This window comes from Rana temporaria, chromosome 7 (genome assembly GCF_905171775.1).
Source record: "Rana temporaria chromosome 7, aRanTem1.1, whole genome shotgun sequence".
Classification (NCBI taxonomy): Eukaryota; Metazoa; Chordata; class Amphibia; order Anura; family Ranidae; genus Rana; species Rana temporaria.
Genome location: NC_053495.1, coordinates 197243181 through 197262176, shown reverse-complemented (window position 1 = coordinate 197262176; position 18996 = coordinate 197243181). Strand labels below are relative to the sequence as shown.

The following is an 18996-nucleotide window of genomic DNA, read 5'->3' as shown; positions in this document are numbered from 1 at the left end:
CAAGTGCTTTGGTTTACAAGCATGTTTCTGGAACGAATTATACTCGCAGTCCAAGGTTTTACTGTACATGTTCCTAACTGATGGCACCACAGCGTGTCTAATGGTGCATTAAGGTAATGTGTGTTATCGTCATGAACTGCACTGGAAAGGCGTCTTGTTTTCACGCATGCATTGTCCTGTAAGGTTATTAACAGTCAAGAGCCACAATAGGGAAAAAAGGCTATAAAAGCTCTTTTCCACCCCACCAATATTCACCAACGAGGATATGGATTCAGAATAGCATTGTCACTACAGTCTGCCATGCAAAGCGGTGTATATATAACTGCAATTGCTGTTTTAAAATCAAATCAAGCAGTAAAAAAAAAAAGAAGAAGTGTCACTCCACACACTGGGCCGGATTCAGAAAGAGATACGATGGCGTTTCTCCTGATACGCCGTCATATCTCTGAGTTCCGTTGGTCATATCTATGCGACTGATTCAGAGAATCAGGTTACGCATAGATATCCCTAAGATCCGCCAGGTGTAAGTGTCTTACACCGTCGGATCTTAGGCTGCAATTTCAGGCTGGCCGCTAGATGGCGCTTCCGTATGTTTTACGCAAGGAATATGCAAATTAGGATTTACGCCGATTCAGAAACGAACGACCGCCGCTTTTTTTTACGTCGTTTGCGTTCGGCTTTTTCCGGCATATAGTTACCCCTGCTATATGAGGGGTAGCTAATGTTAAGTATGGCCGTCGTTCCCGCGCCGAGTTTTGGATTTTTTACGTTGTTTGCTTAAGTCGTTCGCGAATACGGCTGGACGTAATTTACGTTCACGTCGAAACCAATGACGTCCTTGCGACGTCATTTAGAGCTATGCACACTGGGATATTTTACGGACGGCGCATGCGCCGTTCAACTAAACGTAAAAAACGCAGGGTCAACACAAATTTGAATAAAACATGCCCCCTACATCGCCATTTGAATTACGCGGCATTACGCCGCAACACATACGTTACGCCGCCGTAACTAAGGGCACAAGTTCTTTCTGAATAAAGAACTCGCGTCCAAAGTTAGAGCGGCGTAACGTATCGGAGATACGTTACGCGGGCCGGACAGATACGCTCAGGTATCTGAATCCGGCCCAGTAATGCAAGGCTTTCTCCCTGGTGTGGAGTGTCGTGCTCGCCCCCTCCCCTGGACTACAGGAGAGTCAGGACGCCCACTATCACACAGCTCCTTTCTCTATCTGCAACGTAGAGAGCATCCTGACTCTCCTGTAATCCAAGGGAGGGGGCGAGCACGACACTCCACACCAGGGAGAAAGCCTCGCATTACTGTGTGTAGTTACAGACAGAAGAACAGGAAGTGAGGATTTCTCAGAAGAAATAAGGACGTTTAAAAGCAAAATGTAAGGATGAGGTAAGTGAAGGAGGACTGCACTAAGGTAAAGGAAGCTATTTAGGGGGGGGGGGAGGGAATTGTACCTTCACAACCCCTTTAGGTTTTAATACTCAGATATCTACATTATCTAGATCTACATTATCTTGAACTTGTGATACACTCGACTTTTTCTACTCATCGGCTAAGTGATTGTAAACAATTACCTTGTAAAATAACCCATTCAGTTTTAAAATAGAAAACATTTGTGTATAGATAAGAAAAAAAAAACATTATAAACACCTTCTTTATAAGTGATCACATTCCCTCTGTTCTCAGCTTCATAAGAGCTGGGGGAGGAGGAAAAGCAGCAGTACTTTGAGCTTCCCAGTGAATGGCTGCGCAGGGAGGAATGGAGTGTCAGGGCAAGTCTGATCATTGGAAGAGAGCAGGCCGAGTTCCCAGCACAGCTAGAGAACTGGCCATGGCGTGCTCTCCCACTTAGTGTGGTCAGTTTTTAATAGGAAAGCAGAGGGACTGGCGGGAACACCGGGGATTTCACATAAAGGAAACAATACAAAAAAAGAGACTTTCTCATACAAGTACATGGCACAGCAGACACATATCAGGAATATGAAAAGTTGGGGTTTAAAACGCTTTAAGGCAGCGCTGACGGTTCCCTGTAAGAAACAAATAATCATTTAGCAAAGGTTTCACTTACTTTCTACATCCCGCACACATACGCCATGGAGCAGTACAATATGCTTGTGTGACACTTGCCTCATCATACTGGCTGTCTCAAAAAATGCCTGTTAGAGGGATAAAGGGAAAAGTAATGAGATACAGAGGAAAACACCATGTCTTGCCAGACCAACACGGCGGAGTACATTTTTTTTTTTGGGGGGGGAGGGGGGGTGTGTTGTGGTTTATTTAACCACTTAAGCCCCGGACCAATATGCTGCCTAAAGACCCAAGGGGTTTTTACAGTTCGGGACTGCGTCGCTTTAACAGACAATTGCGCGGTCGTACGACGTGGCTCCCAAACAAAATTGGCGTCCTTTTTTCCCCACAAATAGAGCTTTCTTTTGGTGGTATTTGATCACCTCTGCGGTTTTTATTTTTTGCGCTATAAACAAAAATAGAGCGACAATTTTGAAAAAAATGCAATATTTTTAACTTTTTGCTATAATAAATATCCCCCAAAAACATATATACAATTTTTTTTTCCTCAGTTTAGGCCGATACGTATTCTTCTACTTATTTTTGGTAAAATAAACGCAATAAGCGTTTATCGATTGGTTTGCGCAAAATTTATAGCGTTTACAAAATAGGGATAGTTTTATTTTTTTTTACTACTAATGGCGGCGATCAGCGATTTTTTTCGTGACTGCGACATTATGGCGGACACTTCGGACAATTTTGACACATTTTTGGGACCATTGTAATTTTCACAGCAAAAAATGCATTTAAATTGCATTCTTTATTGTGAAAATGACAGTTGCAGTTTGGGAGTTAACCACAGGGGGTGCTGTAACATTTAGTGTTCACTTAGTAGTGTGTGTTTACAACTGTAGGGGGGGTGTGGCTGTAGGACTGACATCATCGATCGAGTCATCCCTTTTATAAGGGACACTCGATCGATACACCGCCACAGTGAAGCACGGGGAAGCCATGTTTACACACGGCTCTCCCCGTTCTTCAGCTCCGGGGAGCGATCGCGACGGAGCGGCTATAAACGAATAGCCGCGCCGTCGTCCCGGATTGCTCCCCGAGCGGACCCGACCTCCGCATGTACCGGGGGGGGGGTCCCGATCGGACCCCCCACCCACGTCAAGCAGAGGACGTACAGGTACGTACATGTGCCTGTCCGTGCATTCTGCCGACGTATATCTACATGAGGAGGTCGGCAAGTGGTTAAAGTGTATCTACAACCCCCTTGGCTGCCTGTGTCCCCTCACGATTTGCTGTCCTGGTAACCAGAGGGGACAGTGATGGAAAAATCCAAAATTTGGAGTTGTCCCAGGTACAGGGAAAAAAAATCTTCCAAAAGGGGACACTTGTTCCAGTGACAGTTGTACTATAGATTCCAAGAATGATAAAAAGATGATAAAAAGATCTATGAGTGGAAGAGTGGCCCTTTTATTCATCCAAACAGCCTCCATTCACAGAGTGCTATTCATTCATGGAAGCTTGAAGTGCATATGACAGGTCATGAGGTCACCAAGACCCCTTTTCACAGTGAGGCGTTTTTCATGCGGTACAGCGCTAAAAATAGCGCTGCTATACCGCATGAAAAATTAATGCCCTGCAGGCTTCAATCTGAAAGCCCAAAGGCTTTCAAACTGAAGCGGTGCGGTAGCAGGAGCGCTCCAAAAGTCCTGCTAGCCGCATCTTTGGAGCGGTATAGGAGCGGGGTGTTCACCGCTCCTATACCGTGCCTTCCCATTGAAATCAATGGAAAACCGTGGTAATACCATGCAATGCGGGCGGTATTAACCCCTTTTTCGGCCGCTAGCGGGGGTTAAAACCTCACCGCTAGCGCCCGAATATCGCGGTAAATAGGACGGTATAGCGGCGCTAAAATAGCGCGGCTATGCCGTCCACCGCACCTCCGCTACCCAATGTGAAAGCAGCCTTAGTTTGTATTAAAAGGGGTTGTAAAATAGAAACAACAAAAACGTGCCTATAATACTTGCCTGCTCTGTGCAATGGTTTTGCCCCGATCCTCCTCTTCTGGGGTGCCCCAACAGCACTCATGGCTCCTCCTCTTAATTGGGTGCCCCCACGGAAATCTTTCCCTGGGGTCACCCTTGCAGGTTTGGTTTCCAAGTCCCGCTGCTGTGTCAATTGGATCACTGGATCAAATCACTGGATTTGATTGACAGCAGCAATAGCCAATTGGTCGTCTTGTGAGATACGGTGTGTGTGTGTATGTATATGTATATGTGTGCATATATATATATATATATATACACACACACATTATATATATATATATATATATATATATATATATATATATATATATATATATATATACACACACACACACACACACACACACACACACACACATTATATATATATATATATATATTGTGTGTGTATGTGTATATATATAAAAATGTGTGTGTGTGTAATTATATATATAAACACACACACACACACATACAAATATGTGACTGTGCTGGAGAAACCAGACAATAGTTCCAACAGGACAGCTATTGTAATTACTAATCCAGCTCACATTATCTGAAGTCTGGCTGACAAATATTACAGGTTAAAGGGGTGGTAAATCCTCCTGTTTTTTCACCTTAATGCATCCTATGCATTAAGGTGAAAAAACTTGTGTCAGTCACCGGCCCCCCAGCCCCCCCTCCCGTTTTACTTACCTGAGCTCTGGAATGTCCCACGCCGAGGACGGGCAGTCTCTCTGCCCAGGGTTCCCAGCTCTTCATTGGATAGATTGATAGCAGCGCAGCCATTGGCTCCTGCTGCCGTCAATCAAATCCAATGACGCCGCCACCGGGGGGGGCGGGGCCAAGCCCTGCAGTGGGCGGCTATGGAGGGCGAATGCTGGACTCGGGAGTGCGCCTGCAAGGTAAGAGCGCTTCTCTAGGGGGTTATCTAATGCGAAGAGGTGCCGCGAGAGCCGCCGAGGGACCACAGAAGAAGACGATCGGGGCCACTCTGTGCAAAACGAGCTGCACCAGTAGAGGTAGTATGACATGCTTGTTATATAAAACAAACAAAATAATTAAACCTGTAGTGTCACTTTAAGCACACGGCTTTGTATTAACATTTGTAGAACTCTTTGTGACACTCCCACTGCTTGCAACACAACTTTGCAAACAGAGACATAGGAGAGGGAGGCTCAGCACACCCTTCTATCATATCATCTATATTTACTTAAAAAGACAAGTGCACAAAAAAAAAGGATAAAATGCACTTTTAATCCCCTTCCCAGACCCAACCCCTCCCTTCCTTGTTGTATCAGGATAAGTGTGCATGAGCAATGCAAGGTTCAAGTTAGGCAAGTGCACTTGTCTTTTAAAGAGGAGCCCCTTCAGGAAAAAAATAAAAGTCAAATATTTTACCTGCTGACTTTTAATATTAGAACACTTACCTGTCCAGGAAACCAGCGGTGTCCTCAACTGATCCGTTTTTTTTTTTATTCGGCTATTGGGTGCTGCAGCCGCCATCTCCACTATGGGAAACCGGCAGTGAAGCCTTGCAGCTTTACAGCCGATTCCCCTGCTGCGCATGCGCAAAGCATGCTGTGAATAGGCAGGCTGCAGGGGGGGGGCCCCTAACTTCCGGCAGAGCTTCCATTTTTGGGTGGAGCTCCGCTTTAAGCCTATAAAGGGGTTGTAAAGGATTTCCCCCCCCTAAATAGCTTCCTTTACCCTAGTGGTTGTAAACCCACTTTAATTTTTTTTTTTAAAACGAACACCTGCAGGACAAAGGCATAATGAGCTTGTATGCATAGCACACTTGCTCATTATGTAATACCTGGGACAGAAGCCCCCGCTGCAGTGCCCGACACAGCACTGGCCAGCGCCATGTCGTCCCGGAGTTACTTCCGGTTATCGCGGCTTTGCCGCTGTGATTGGCTGGAGCCGCGATGATGTCACTCCTGTGCATGCGCGCGGGAGCCGCCAGTCACGGCATGTCCTCCTTTAGAAATGGTATGATCGCCGTTTCTAAAGTGCGCATGCGCCGTAGACATCGGCGCAAGTCTCTATTGTAAATATCTCCTAAGCCGTGTAGGTTTAGGAGATATTTCCAGCACCTACAGGTAAACCTTAATCTAGGCTCACCTGTAGGTAAAAGTGGTTGTACAGGGTGTACAAACGCCTTAAAGTGATACTAAAGGTTTGTTTTTTATTTTCTAAATAGGTTTCTTTAAGCTAGTGCATTGTTGGTTCACTTACCTTTTTTCTTTAATTTCCGTTCTAATTGTTTTTTTTCTTTGTCTGAATTTCTCACTTCCTGTTTCTCCTCAGTAAGCTTGCCCACATCATCTGGCTGGGGGTTAGTCAGCCAGAACAGCTTACTGAGGAGGAACAGGAAGTGAGAAATTCAGACAAAGAAAAAAAAAATTAGAAGGGGAATGGAAGGAAAAGGTAAGTGAACCAACAATGCACTAGCTTAACCACTTAACGACCGCTGCATGTACATATACATCCACAGATGGCACGTACAGGCAGATGGGCGTACATTTACGTCCCTGCCTTTCCGCGGGTCGGGGGTTCATCGGGACCCCCTCCCCCCCCCCGTACATGCAGTGGTCGGAAATCATCTGGGAGCGATCCAGGATGAGGGATCGGCTATTCGTTTCTAGCCGCCCCCTCGCAATCGCTCCCCGGAGCTGAAGAACGGGGAGAGCCGTATGTAAACACGGCTTCCCCGTGCTTCACTGTGGCGGCTGCATCGATCGAGTGATCCCTTTTATAGGGAGACACAATCGATGGCGTCAGACCTACAGCCACACCCCCCTACAGTTGTAAACACACACTAGGTGAAACATAACTCCTTCAGCGCCCCCCTGTGGTTAACTCCCAAACTGCAATTGTCATTTCACAATAAACAATGCAATTTAAAATAATTTTTTGCTGTGAAAATGACAATGGTCCCAAAAATGTGTCAAAATTGTGCGAAGTGTCCGCCATAATGTCGCAGTCAAAAAAAAAAATCGCTGATCGCCGCCATTAGTAGAAAAATGTTTTTTTTATAAAAATGCAATAAAACTATCCCCCTATTTTGTAAACGCTATAAATTTTGCGCAACCAACCGATAAACGCTTATTGCGATTTTTTTTTACCAAAAATATGTAGAAGAATACGTATCGGCTTAAACTGAGGGAAAAAAAAATGTTTTTTTATATATTTTTGGGGGATATTTATTATAGAAAAAAGTAAAAAATATTGCATTTTTTTCAAAACTGTCGCTCTATTTTTGTTTATAGCGCAAAAAAATAAAAACCGCAGAGGTGATCAAATACCACCAAAAGAAAGCTCTATTTGTAGGAAAAAAATGATAAAAATATAATTTGGGTACAGTGTTGTATGACCGCGCAATCGTCATTCAAAATGAGTCAGCGCTGAAAGCTGAAAATTGGTCTGGGCAGGAAGGGGGCTTTAAGTTCCCAGTAATGAAGTAGTTAAAGGAACCGATTTAGAAAATTAAAAACAAACCTTTACAATCCCTTTAAGCTTTAACAAAAAATAAATAAATGGCTGCCGATTGGTTTCTGTAAAGAGCTGCACCAGATTTTGCACCCTTCAGCTTTAGTAAATCAACCCCAATGTGACAACACAGGAGCACAACAGAGAGAGGAGAGAGAGAGAGAGAAAGCATTGTCAAGCTAGAAAAGGAAGTGCCTGATTAATAACCTTCATGGCAGGATCACCAGGTATTGCATAAAAAAAAAAAAAAGCAGATTTATAAATATTGGAAATGACTTATGATTAACAGATTAAATCTTAAAACGGAATTTCAGAGAATAGACTGACATCTATGATTTGGAATATTACCAGAGTAGAAGGTACGCAATAGTCTTTTTGGAAAGGACATACCAGTGAAATATCCCTGTGGCTGGGGTCCAACACTTTCAGAATGACTTTAATCTCCTTCTCTGAAGTGCTAATTTCACTGTCATTGTCGTCCTTGTAGTCGAGTCTTCCCTCATAGATCTGGGTTCTGGTCCTCGGCCCATGTGCTCCATCTGAAGGTAAACAAACAAGCATTTCAGTGCCTGACACATTCATTCCATGATATACCTGAAATATTTAGAAGTGAAATACATACAGGGGAGGGGGGCAGTACAGTTACAGTAATGCTCCACTGCAGCTAGGGCACCCAGAATCTACCATAGTTGGCGCTGGGAACACACAGGCCATGGATACAACGCTGACCACCCCGATTATTTTTGGAAAAGTAACCACCATTGATACAGTCATATGGCTGCATGGAAAAGAAAGAAAATATTACCAGCCCCACTCCACCCCTCACTGCACCTGCCAAAGGGAGGCTACACAGTCTTAAAGCAGTAGTAGAAGGCTGAAAAAAAATGCAAGGACTATGGCATAATGTGCTAGTATGCATGGCATCTGAAGCCTGTGTGCATACTAGCACATTATGAAATACTTACCTTAGAACAAAGTCCTTCCAGTGGTGTCCGCACACCGCTGAGAGGGAGAACATGTTCCCTCAGCCTTTCTTCCGGGTTTGTGGGCTCCGGCGCTGTGAGTGGCTGGATCCGCGATGATGTCACTCCCACGCATGTGCGTGCGAGCCCTCGGTTCTGGTAAGAAGTTCTGAAGGCCTGGTATGGCCTAGCTGCACACCGCTACTTCCAGGAAGCTCAAAACCAATGTTATTGGTTATTTGGTCCAGCACAAGTGAGGAGACTCCGGCCCGGATTCAGATACGAGTTACGACAGCGTATCTCCAGATACGCCGTCGTAACTCTGAGTGTGCGGGGTCGTATCTATGCGACTGATTCATAGAATCAGTTACGCATAGATTTCCCTAAGATCCGACCGGCGTAAGTGTCTTACACCGTCGTATCTTAGGCTGCATATTTACGTCTGGCCACTAGGTGGCGCTTCCGTATATTTACGCAAGGAATCTGCAAATTAGGTAGATACACCGATTCCGAAACGTACGTCCGCCCGGCGCATTTTTTTACGTCATTTACGTTAGGCTTTTTCCGGCGTAAAGTTACCCTGCTATATGAGGCGTATCCTATGTTAAGTATGGACGTCGTCCCGCGTCGAATTTTGAAAATTTTACGTCGTTTGCGTAAGTCGTTCGCGAATAGGGCTGTACATAAGTTACGTTCGCCTCTGAAGCATTGACGATTTGCGGCGTAATTTCGAGCATGCGCACTGGGATTCTTTCACGAACGGCGCATGCGGCGTTCGTAAAAAACGTCAAATACGTGGGGTCACACTAAATTTCAATAAAACACGCCCACATCATCCACATTTGAATTAGGCGGGCTTACGCCGGACCACATACGTTACGCCGCCGTAACATAGGGCGCAAGTTCTTTCTGAATACGGAACTTGCGCCCTAATTACAGCGGCGTAACGTATCCGAGATACGTTACGCCCGCCGCAAAGATACACAATGTATCTGAATCCGGGCCTCCACCTGGCACCTCTCTGAAGCTTTCTTGGCTTTAGCTTGCGAGGAAGTAGACTTCCTTTCCCCCCGTAAAAAATTTTTATGTGTGTTTATACATTGCCTGTAGATGCATGACAGTGGTTCTCAACCTGTCTAGTGCCGTGACCCCTTGATAAAATTTCCCAAGCTGTGGGGACCCCCCCCCCAACGGTAAAATATTTTCTTATCGTGGGTTGTTGGCACCCAAGGCAAGACAAGTAATTTGTGCCCCTAACCCCCTAACCCACATTTAGCGCTCACTGAGTCCCTTCCACTCATACAATATTAAAACCCCTTATAGTGCATTTTAGGATGTACCACTCTTTCTCATAGTTCTTCTTTCTTTCCCTTTTATCTCTCTCTATCCTAATTTCTTGTTTGTTCCCCATCCCTCTCTAGATGTCTTTTTTGTTCTTTCTCTTATTCTCTTCTCTTCCTTTTTCTTTGTTCCTCCTCCTCTTTTTCTCTCCCTTCCATGTATTCTCTATTTTTATTCCTTCTCTTACACCCTGGTGGGGAGTTGGGATCAGTGGCAGTGCTGGCGGGGCGTTGGGATCAGTGGCAGTGGCTGGCGGGGAGTTGGGCTCAGTTGCAGTGCTGGCGGGGAGTTGGGATCAGTGGCAGTGCTGGCGGGGAGTGGGATCAGTGGCAGTGCTGGCGGGGAGTTGGGATCAGTGGCAGTGCTGGCGGGGAGTTGGGACAGTGGCAGTGCTGGCGGGGAGTTGGGATCAGTGGCAGTGCTGGCGGGGAGTTGGGATCAGTGGCAGTGCTGGCAGGGAGTGGGATCATCCAACTTAGGTGCTCTTGATCAAGGTCATCTGCTGATCTGTGAACTGTAGTGGGGACTTTTAAAGGCAACTATAATCACAGGTAGTGTTACTCACTGTGTCTCCGACTTTGTGATTTCTTGTAACAGTGACAACCTATGCTGAATTCAGCAGATAGGGTCTCCTCCCGCCCCTCCCACTTCACATTCCTCATCAGTCAGCTGACCTTAGTCCCAGCCCCCAGCTATGCCATGAACTAAATGGGGCGGCTGTGAAGAGGCTGAGTGGGCGGCTGCAGGCTTCAGGAACAGCCCAGGCTTTGGTGACCCTGGCAAATCTCATTTGACCCCCAAGGGGGTCCGACCCCCAGGTTGAGAACCACTGGCATAGACAGTGCAGGGTCCACTACTAGACCACTCATCTATTAGATGCAGAGATCAGAGGCGGGATATTGCAACTCAAAACGGTGAGCTCTCTTCAACCGGCTGCCCAATGGCTGAAGATATAAGATGTGGCAGTGGTGGTTGCAGTGTGGACCCCGAGGTGGGCAGGAGGGCAAACTGAGGTTAAGTCGCCCCTTTCTGTTGCTATGCAGGAACCAGAGAAGTTTCAATGAAGTAATATAACATTGCTCATTGTAAACTCCTCTCAACACTACTGCCCAGTGTCCATTCACACAGAAGTAATCTGCTCCTAAAGCCTAGATTACACACGGGCCGAATGTCGACGGTTTCTATCTAACTGGCAGACAACCAGCCTGTGGGTACAGCAGACGGTCTGACAGAAGCGCTTCTGTCGAAAGGGTTATGACCAAAAACGGTCTGCCAACCTGCTCATGGTCAGCGCTCTCAGCCAATGGCCAAGAGCGCTGGCTGAAGTGTTTCTAGCGTGGGGAGGGGGGCACGCCCCCCTGTCAGAACACACTAGCACAGCAGGGGAAATCGGTTGTACTAACATCGGATTGTTTGTACAGCGAGTCTGACTTGAGCTTGTGGTGTTTATTTTCAATCCACTGGGTTGAACGAAAAAAATAAAACTAGTAGTGTGTACGTGACTGGAGATTAGCAGGGAGGAGGGGGGCTGGGCCCACATCAAAGGTGTATAAATTAAGTCCATAACTGGTTGGAGTCCATTCTGTAGACTTCATCCAATTTCTTTCAGGTTACTGCACGCTGCAGCTCCTTTATTGTATAGGTCTAAAACAGACGCACCTTTCAAGTCAAATAAATATGTGATGTATGTATGTATGTATGTATGTATGTATGTATGTATGTATGTAATATATATATTTATTATATATATATAGCACACACACACACACACACACACACATACATATATACACACACACACAACGAAATCTCATTGTGTAATCATTTCCAAGTAACCAAAACACTCTACTCACTTGTATAATCTCCTCCTTCCAGTATTCTATGGAAACTCAGCTGGCTGATATGGTAGACGGGTTGCCAGTCCAGGGCCTTCTTGTTGCAATTAGGAGATTTGAAATTTCTGCAGAAGGACAAAATCGTTATGTGCAATGTTAATTTTAATTACTAGTAACCGCAAACTGGGAGCTCCTTTTCATGCCTTTTAATTACTGACAGAAGCACCAATACATAGACCTCAGAATATACCTATATGGCTAAAAGTCTGAACAATGGACCATCAACCCATATCGACCTTGATGAAAACGCTATTCCAAAACCATAGTCATTCATATGAAGATGAAGGCTCTCCCCTTCCTGGTTATACCAGCCCCCCACTCTTCTATGAAGGCTTTCCATTAAACTTTGGAAAGCGTCTATAGCAGGGGCCTTCAAACGTTCTAAACAAAGGGCCAATTTACTGTGCTTTAAACTTAGGGAAGCCAGATCATAGTCAGTGGAAGGAACCGCGTCCTGTCGTCGGAATCAGTGGAAGGAACGTGCCCGTCGTCAGGCACAGGGCCGTTTGAAGGAATTTGGGGGCCCCAAGCAAAAAGGGGGGCCACCCAAGCACCCCCCCCTCCCGCACGCAAGCCTACGTTAGCGCTTCACAAATTTTTTAACCCATGTTCTTACTCCCCCCCCAGTCCCTATGTTTCTCTATTCTCACCTCCCCTTCTTCCCTGTAGGCTGCCGCTATAGCGTGGCCGAGCTCCTCTTCCTCCTGTCAGTCCGGTGTTCTGTCATTACGGGTCCCCTATCAGATAGTGCCCGGGCCGGGTACCGTGCGGAACAGGAGATTCAGTTTCCTGTGTTCCCGGCTGGACTGAAAGGAAGTGAGCACTCAGTGTGCACTTCCTGTTAGTCTGTCCGGGAACAGGAAACTGAATCACCTGTACCATGCGTGGTACCTGGCCGGAATGACAGGACTCCAGGTGGAGGAGCTCGGCCAAGCTACAGCCTGGGAAGGGGAAGTTGGGGGCCCCAGGCAATTGTTTGTTTTGCCTGTCCTGTAGCGACACGCCTGGTCAGGCATCAGTGGAAGGAACCGTTCCCCATCGTCAGGCATCAGTGGAAGCAATAGTGCCTCAAATACCAGACTATAGCAGGGGTCTTCAAACTTTCTAAACAAAGGGCCAGTTTACTGTGCTTCTGACATTAGGGAAGCCAGACTATTGTCAGTGGATGGAACCATGCCCCGTTGTTGGGCGTCAGTGAAAATAAACGTGCCCTACCGCCGGGCGTCAGTGGAAGGAACCGCGCCCTGCCGCCGGGCGTCAGTGGAAGGAACCGCGCCCTGCCGCCGGGCGTCAGTGGAAGGAACCGCGCCCTGCCGCCGGCGCGTCAGTGGAAGGAACCGCGCCCTGCCGCCGGGCGTCAGTGGAAGGAACCGCGCCCTGCCGCCGGGCGTCAGTGGAAGGAACCGCGCCCTGCCGCCGGGCGTCAGTGGAAGGAACCGCGCCCTGCCGGGCGTCAGTGGAAGGAACCGCGCCCTGCCGCCGGGCGTCAGTGGAAGGAACCGCGCCCTGCCGTCGGGCGTCAGTGGAAGGAACCGCGCCCTGCCGTCGGGCGTCAGTGGAAGGAACCGCGCCCTGTCGTCGGCGTCAGTGGAAGGAACCGCGCCCTGTCGTCGGCGTCAGTGGAAGGAACCACGCCCCGTCAGTGAAAGGGACCACGCCCTGTCGTCTGGCGTCAGTGGAAGGGGCCACGCCCTGTCGACGGGCGGCAGTGAAAGGGACCACGCCCTGCCGTCGGGCGGCAGTGGCAGGGACCACGCCCTGTCGTCGGGCGGCAGTGGAAGGGGACCACGCCCTGTCGTCGGGCGGCAGTGGGAGGGACCACACCCTGCCGTCGGGCGGCAGTGGGAGGGACCACACCCTGTCGTTGGGCGGCAGTGGGAGGGCCACACCCTGTCGTTGGGCGGCAGTGGGAGGGACCACACCCTGTCGTTGGGCGTCAGTGGAAGGAACCACGCCCTGTCAGTGGAAGGAACCACGCCCTGTCAGTGGAAGGGACCACGCCATGTCAGTGGAAGGGACCACGCCATGTCAGTGGAAGGGACCACGCCATGTCAGTGGAAGGGACCACGCCCTGTCAGTGGAAGGGACCACGCCCTGTCGTCTGGCGTCAGTGGAAGGGGCCACGCCCTGTCGACGGGCGGCAGTGGAAGGGACCACACCCTGTCGACGGGCGGCAGTGGAAGGGACCACACCCTGTCGTCGCGTGTCAGTGGAAGGAATTGTATTAATGCCCCATCGTTTGTGTCAGTGGAAGAAATAGTGCCCCAAGGAGCAGATAAAGGTCCACAGTTCTGAGATTGCTAGTCTTCAGTAATTTGTGTCAATGAATTCAAAAGAGCATTCCCCGAAATGTTGACACAAATTTGGACACGCACATTCTTCCAAAAATGTCTTTGTATGCTGTTGCATTACCAGCACCTTTCACCGGAAACACCTGGAATCAATCATTTGGAGGAGTATTCACAAACGTTTGGACATATAGGGCTGGATTCAGATACATTGGAGTATCTTTCGGCGCGGCGTAACGTATCTCAGATACGGTACGCCGCCGTAACTTAGGGCGCAAGTTCCGTATGCAGAAAGAACTTGCGCCCTTAGTTACGGCGGCGTAACGTCTGTGGTCCGGCGTAAGCCCGCCTAATTCAAATGGGGATGATGTGGGCGTGGTTTATTCAAATGAATGGTGACCCCGCGTATTTTACGTTTCTTACGAACGGCGCATGCGAATCCCAGTGCGCATGCTTGAAATTACGCCGCAAATCGTCATTGCTTTAGACGTGAACGTAACTTACGTACAGCTCTATTCGCGAACGACTTACGCAAAGGACGTAACATTTTCAAAACTCGACGCTGGAACGACGTCCATACTTAACATTGGCTACGCCTCATATAGCAGGGGTAACTTTACGCCGGAAAAAGCCTAACGTAAACGACGTAAAAAAATGCGCCGGCCGGACCTACGTTTCTGAATCGGCGTATCTACCTAATTAGCATATTCCTTGCGTAAATATACAGAAGCGCCACCTAGCGGCCAGCGTAAATATGCAGCCTAAGATATGACGGTCTAAGACACTTACGCCGGTCGGATCTCAGGGAAATTCTGGCGTATCTAGCTTTCTGAATACAGAAAGAAGATAAGCCGGCGCTTCGTAGCACTTACGCGGCGTATCAACAGATACGCCGGCGTAAAGGCTATCTAAATCTGGCCCATATAGTATAGTGTTTGGATGAATCTTCTAGAATGCCCAAATTTACATTTCTCCTCTATGGCAACAATAACCCTGAACAGAAAGTTTCAATAAATCTCAACCCCCCTGCTCATGTATCTGGCTCACTACCGCTGCCAAATGTATGCAGAGGGCTTAAGATAAGGATGCACACATCTCCAGAAATCATTACAACATTGGTGATATAGTGCACATCTAAAGGGTTACCGGGGTTTTGAAATGCTTCTTAAAGCGACGCTGGGACTGGGGTGACTACTGAAGGCAGATTCTCTTACTTCACGCTCACTCTAAGCAAATGCACTGGAATGGCCTTCATCATTATCAACAAACCAGAAGCAGGGATGAATCTGCCATCAATTTTGCTAAACCTTTGTCACGCATACAGCAGAGAAGAGGATGTATTCCAGTTTGTACTATGAGATTCTTCATAAGTGCCCTTAGATAGCATTATGTCTGCCTGAAATACTAATGCCTGTGTGGCAATAACAAATAGGTCATTTGAGAAGGAGGAAAGAAGTTAGTTTATTCTTTGGGTTGCTCAATTGACACTTGCCACCCTCCCTGTGCAAATAAACATGCTTCTCATGCATTATCGTGCATTGCTAAATTTACTTCTTCCATAAAACTCTGTATTCTGAAGGCGGCGCTATTATTTTTTCCCTTAACCACTTCAGCTCCGGAAGATTTATTCACATTACATTGCACATTCACATTATGGCATAAAGCTGCAAGGGGCACATTTTTTTTGCAAATTTTTAAAATTGGGAACAAATAAGGCTGCATTCACACTAGGGGTGCAACGGATCGTGCCCGATCCGCGATCCGAACGGGCCGACCTGTACGGATCGGCACAGAATGCAATCCGCGGAACGCACCGCCGCCACGGCCTTAGGAAAGGCCGCGGCTTCGGCCTAGCTCCGTAGCGGACGGCCATCTTGGTACACGTGGCGGCGGTGCACGCTGATGTCATCACCCTTCCTTCTGCTCGTGGATCTTCTATTCTGCAAGAGCGCGCTGTCTGCATGCAACCCGAACGGAGTACAGTGAGACTGAGTAGTACAGTGAGTTCATTCATGTTGGCTATATTACAGTGGCTATACATATACAGTGTACTGTGTTACTGAGTGTTTACTAGTGTGGGGGCCGGGGCAATGTTGGCTATTATTACAGTGTGGGAAAAATGGCTATTACAGTGTTACTGTTTACTAGTGTGGGGGCAATGTTGGCTATTATTACAGTGTTACTTTTTTTTTTTTTACTGACATGAAAATGATCCGATCCGTGACTCCTGATCCGAGGATCGATCTGATCCATAAGCATCCCTAATTCACACAGATGTTTAGCCACACTGCAAGTCTCAGCGGCAAGAATCTACCGATTGCTGTGACTTGATCCGAAAGCTGCGGCTGCCGTGCAACGTACAGTGGAGCAAAAAATGGCATGAACTAGAATCCGGTGTGAACGCGCCCTTATTGCTTACCTCTGGGCTTGGGAAGACAGCATCTCTTTAGACTAAAGCTGACATCATCCGTTCTCAACACCTGGCCCTTTAAGTGCTCCATGAGTTGTTTAAGGGTCTCAAAAGTGCGGTCTGAGCCCAGCAAACAGTATGACTTTTCCTTCACTTCAATCTGAAAGTTTTTGTACTGCTTCAGAGTCTTGGATTCATACTAGGAAGAAAGAAAAACTTTCAGGAACGCAAGACTGCAATAAACTTCTCTTATTTGCTCACTTTTAAGCTGTTAAATATACAATTAAAAGTACTTGGTTGTATCTGTTTGATAAGTGCAAAAAAAGCCTGTTTATCCACTGACCATAAATGAAGGGGGGGGGGGGTGTGTGTGTGTGTGTGGGGGGGGGGGGGTTAATCATTACTACCATTGACCACCAATGAAAGGAGGGGTGTGGTGGGAGTGAGTTGGGTACTGATTAAGGGGAGTGCAGCTTTTATTTGAATCATGCAGCAATACTAATGCCCCGTACACAGGATCCAAAAATCAGGGGAAAAATAAACAAACATGACAGGTCCTCTTAAATATCAGATTTGGGGGTCAAAAAGACCTCAGATCACATACCGTATGTACTCAAGTATAAGCCGAGATTTTCAGCCCTTTTTTTAGGCTGAAAATGCCCCCTCGGCTTATACTCGAGTCTATACTCCTGACTGTGTACCCGATTATGGTGCAGAGTCAGACGGCAGGCGGCCATTGTGGAAAAGTCGCGCTTCCTCCTCGTTCTGTTTATCTTATTATGGTGCAGTGCAGAGTCAGACGGCGGGCTGCCATTGTGGAAAAGTCGCGCCTCCTCCTCCTCGTTCTGTTCCGTGATAGGCAGAACATGCAGTTTCCCAGCAGACACTGGGCCAGATTCTCAGTGGAGATACAACGGCGTATCTCCAGATATGCCGTCGTATCTATGCGCCTGACTCTTAGAATCGGTTACGCATAGATATCTGTTAGATCCGACAGGCGTAAGTCTCTTACGCCGTCGGATCGTAACTGCATTTTTACGCTGGCCGCTAGGTGTCGCTTCCGTCGAATTCCGCGTTGAGTATGCAAAATTAGCTAGATACGCGAATTCCCGAACGTACGCCCAGCCGACGCAGTAAAGTTACGCCGTTTACGTTGGGCTATTCCCGGCGTATAGTTGCCCCTGCTATATGGTGGCATAAGTGCGGCGTAACAATGTTAAGTATGGCCATCTTTCCTGCGTCGAAATTTTAAAAAGTTACGTCGTTTGCGTAAGTCGTCCGTGAATGGGGCTGGACGTCATTTTCGTTCACGACGAAACCAATGACGTCCTTGCGGCGTACTTTGGAGCAATGCACACTGGGAAATTCCACAGACGGCGCATGCCGTTCGGGAAAAACGTCAATCACGTCGGGTCACAGTACATTCACATAAAACAACCCCCCTGATCCAAATTTGAATTAGGTGGGCTTACGCTGGCCGATTTACGCTATGCCACCGCAAGTTATGGAGCAAGTGCTTTAAGAATACAGCACTTGCCCGTCTAAGTTGCGGAGGCGTAACGTAAATCGGATATGTTACGCTGCCGCAAAAATACGCGGTTCTATGTGAATCTAGCCCACTGTGTTTAGTGTTCCGCCTATCACGGACATTTTTTCATCCTCTTGTCTGAGGATGAAAGAATGTCTGTGATAGGCGGAACACTAAACACAGAGTATGCTGGGAAACTGCGTGTTCCACAGAACAGAACGAGGAGGAGGCAAGACTTTTCCACAATGGCCGCCCGCCGTCTGACTCTGCACCATATCAGGTACACAGTCAGGAGTATAGAGTCATGTATGGCGATCGGCAAGGCTGCAATGGGCACATTGAGGCGAGATTGCAATGGGCACAGTGAGGTGAGATTGCAATGGGCACAGTGAGGTGAGATTGCAATGGGCACAGTGAGGTGAGATGCAATGGGCACACTGAGGTGAGATTGCAATGGGCGCACTGAAACAAGATTGCAATGGGCGCACTGAAACAAGATTGCAATGGGCGCACTGAAACGAGATTGCAATGGGCACACTGAGGCGAGATTGCAATGGGCACACTGAGGCGAGATTGCAATGGGCACACTGAGGCGAGATTGCAATGGGCACACTGAGGCGAGATTGCAATGGCACACTGAGGCGAGATTGCAATGGGCACACTGAGGCGAGATTGCAATGGGCACACTGAGGTGAGATTGCAATGGGCACACTGAGGCGAGATTGCAATGGGAACACTGAGGCAAGATTGCAATGGGCACAGTGAGGCCTGCAAATGGACATTGTTGACCCTCTTTTCCACTTAGAGTAGCTGCTGCATTCTCACACTAGGCTTATACACGAGTCAATAAGTTTCCCCAGTTTTTTGTGGTAAAATTAGTGCCTAGGCTTATACTCGGGTCGGCTTATACTCGAGTATATACGGTATTTAAACTAAAACGCAATAATAAAAAATAAAAAATAGCTGCTGCCATAACAGAGATATATCCCTCTTCAAACAGCAGATGTATATCGGCGTGCGGC

The 18996-nt window shown here is 47.5% G+C and overlaps 1 protein-coding gene across 1 annotated transcript in view; it reads right to left on the bottom strand.

Moving 5' to 3' along the window:
- The window catches only part of JAK1 (Janus kinase 1), a 63405-nt gene extending 46222 nt beyond the window's left edge, over positions 1–17183 (bottom strand). The window contains 6 exon segments of the mRNA XM_040361077.1: positions 2084–2171; positions 7941–8089; positions 11707–11790; positions 11793–11813; positions 16456–16645; positions 17148–17183. Coding sequence (XP_040217011.1) covers positions 2084–2171; positions 7941–8089; positions 11707–11790; positions 11793–11813; positions 16456–16645; positions 17148–17183 — 568 coding nt within the window.
- Between the last annotated feature and the right edge of the window lie 1813 nt (positions 17184–18996).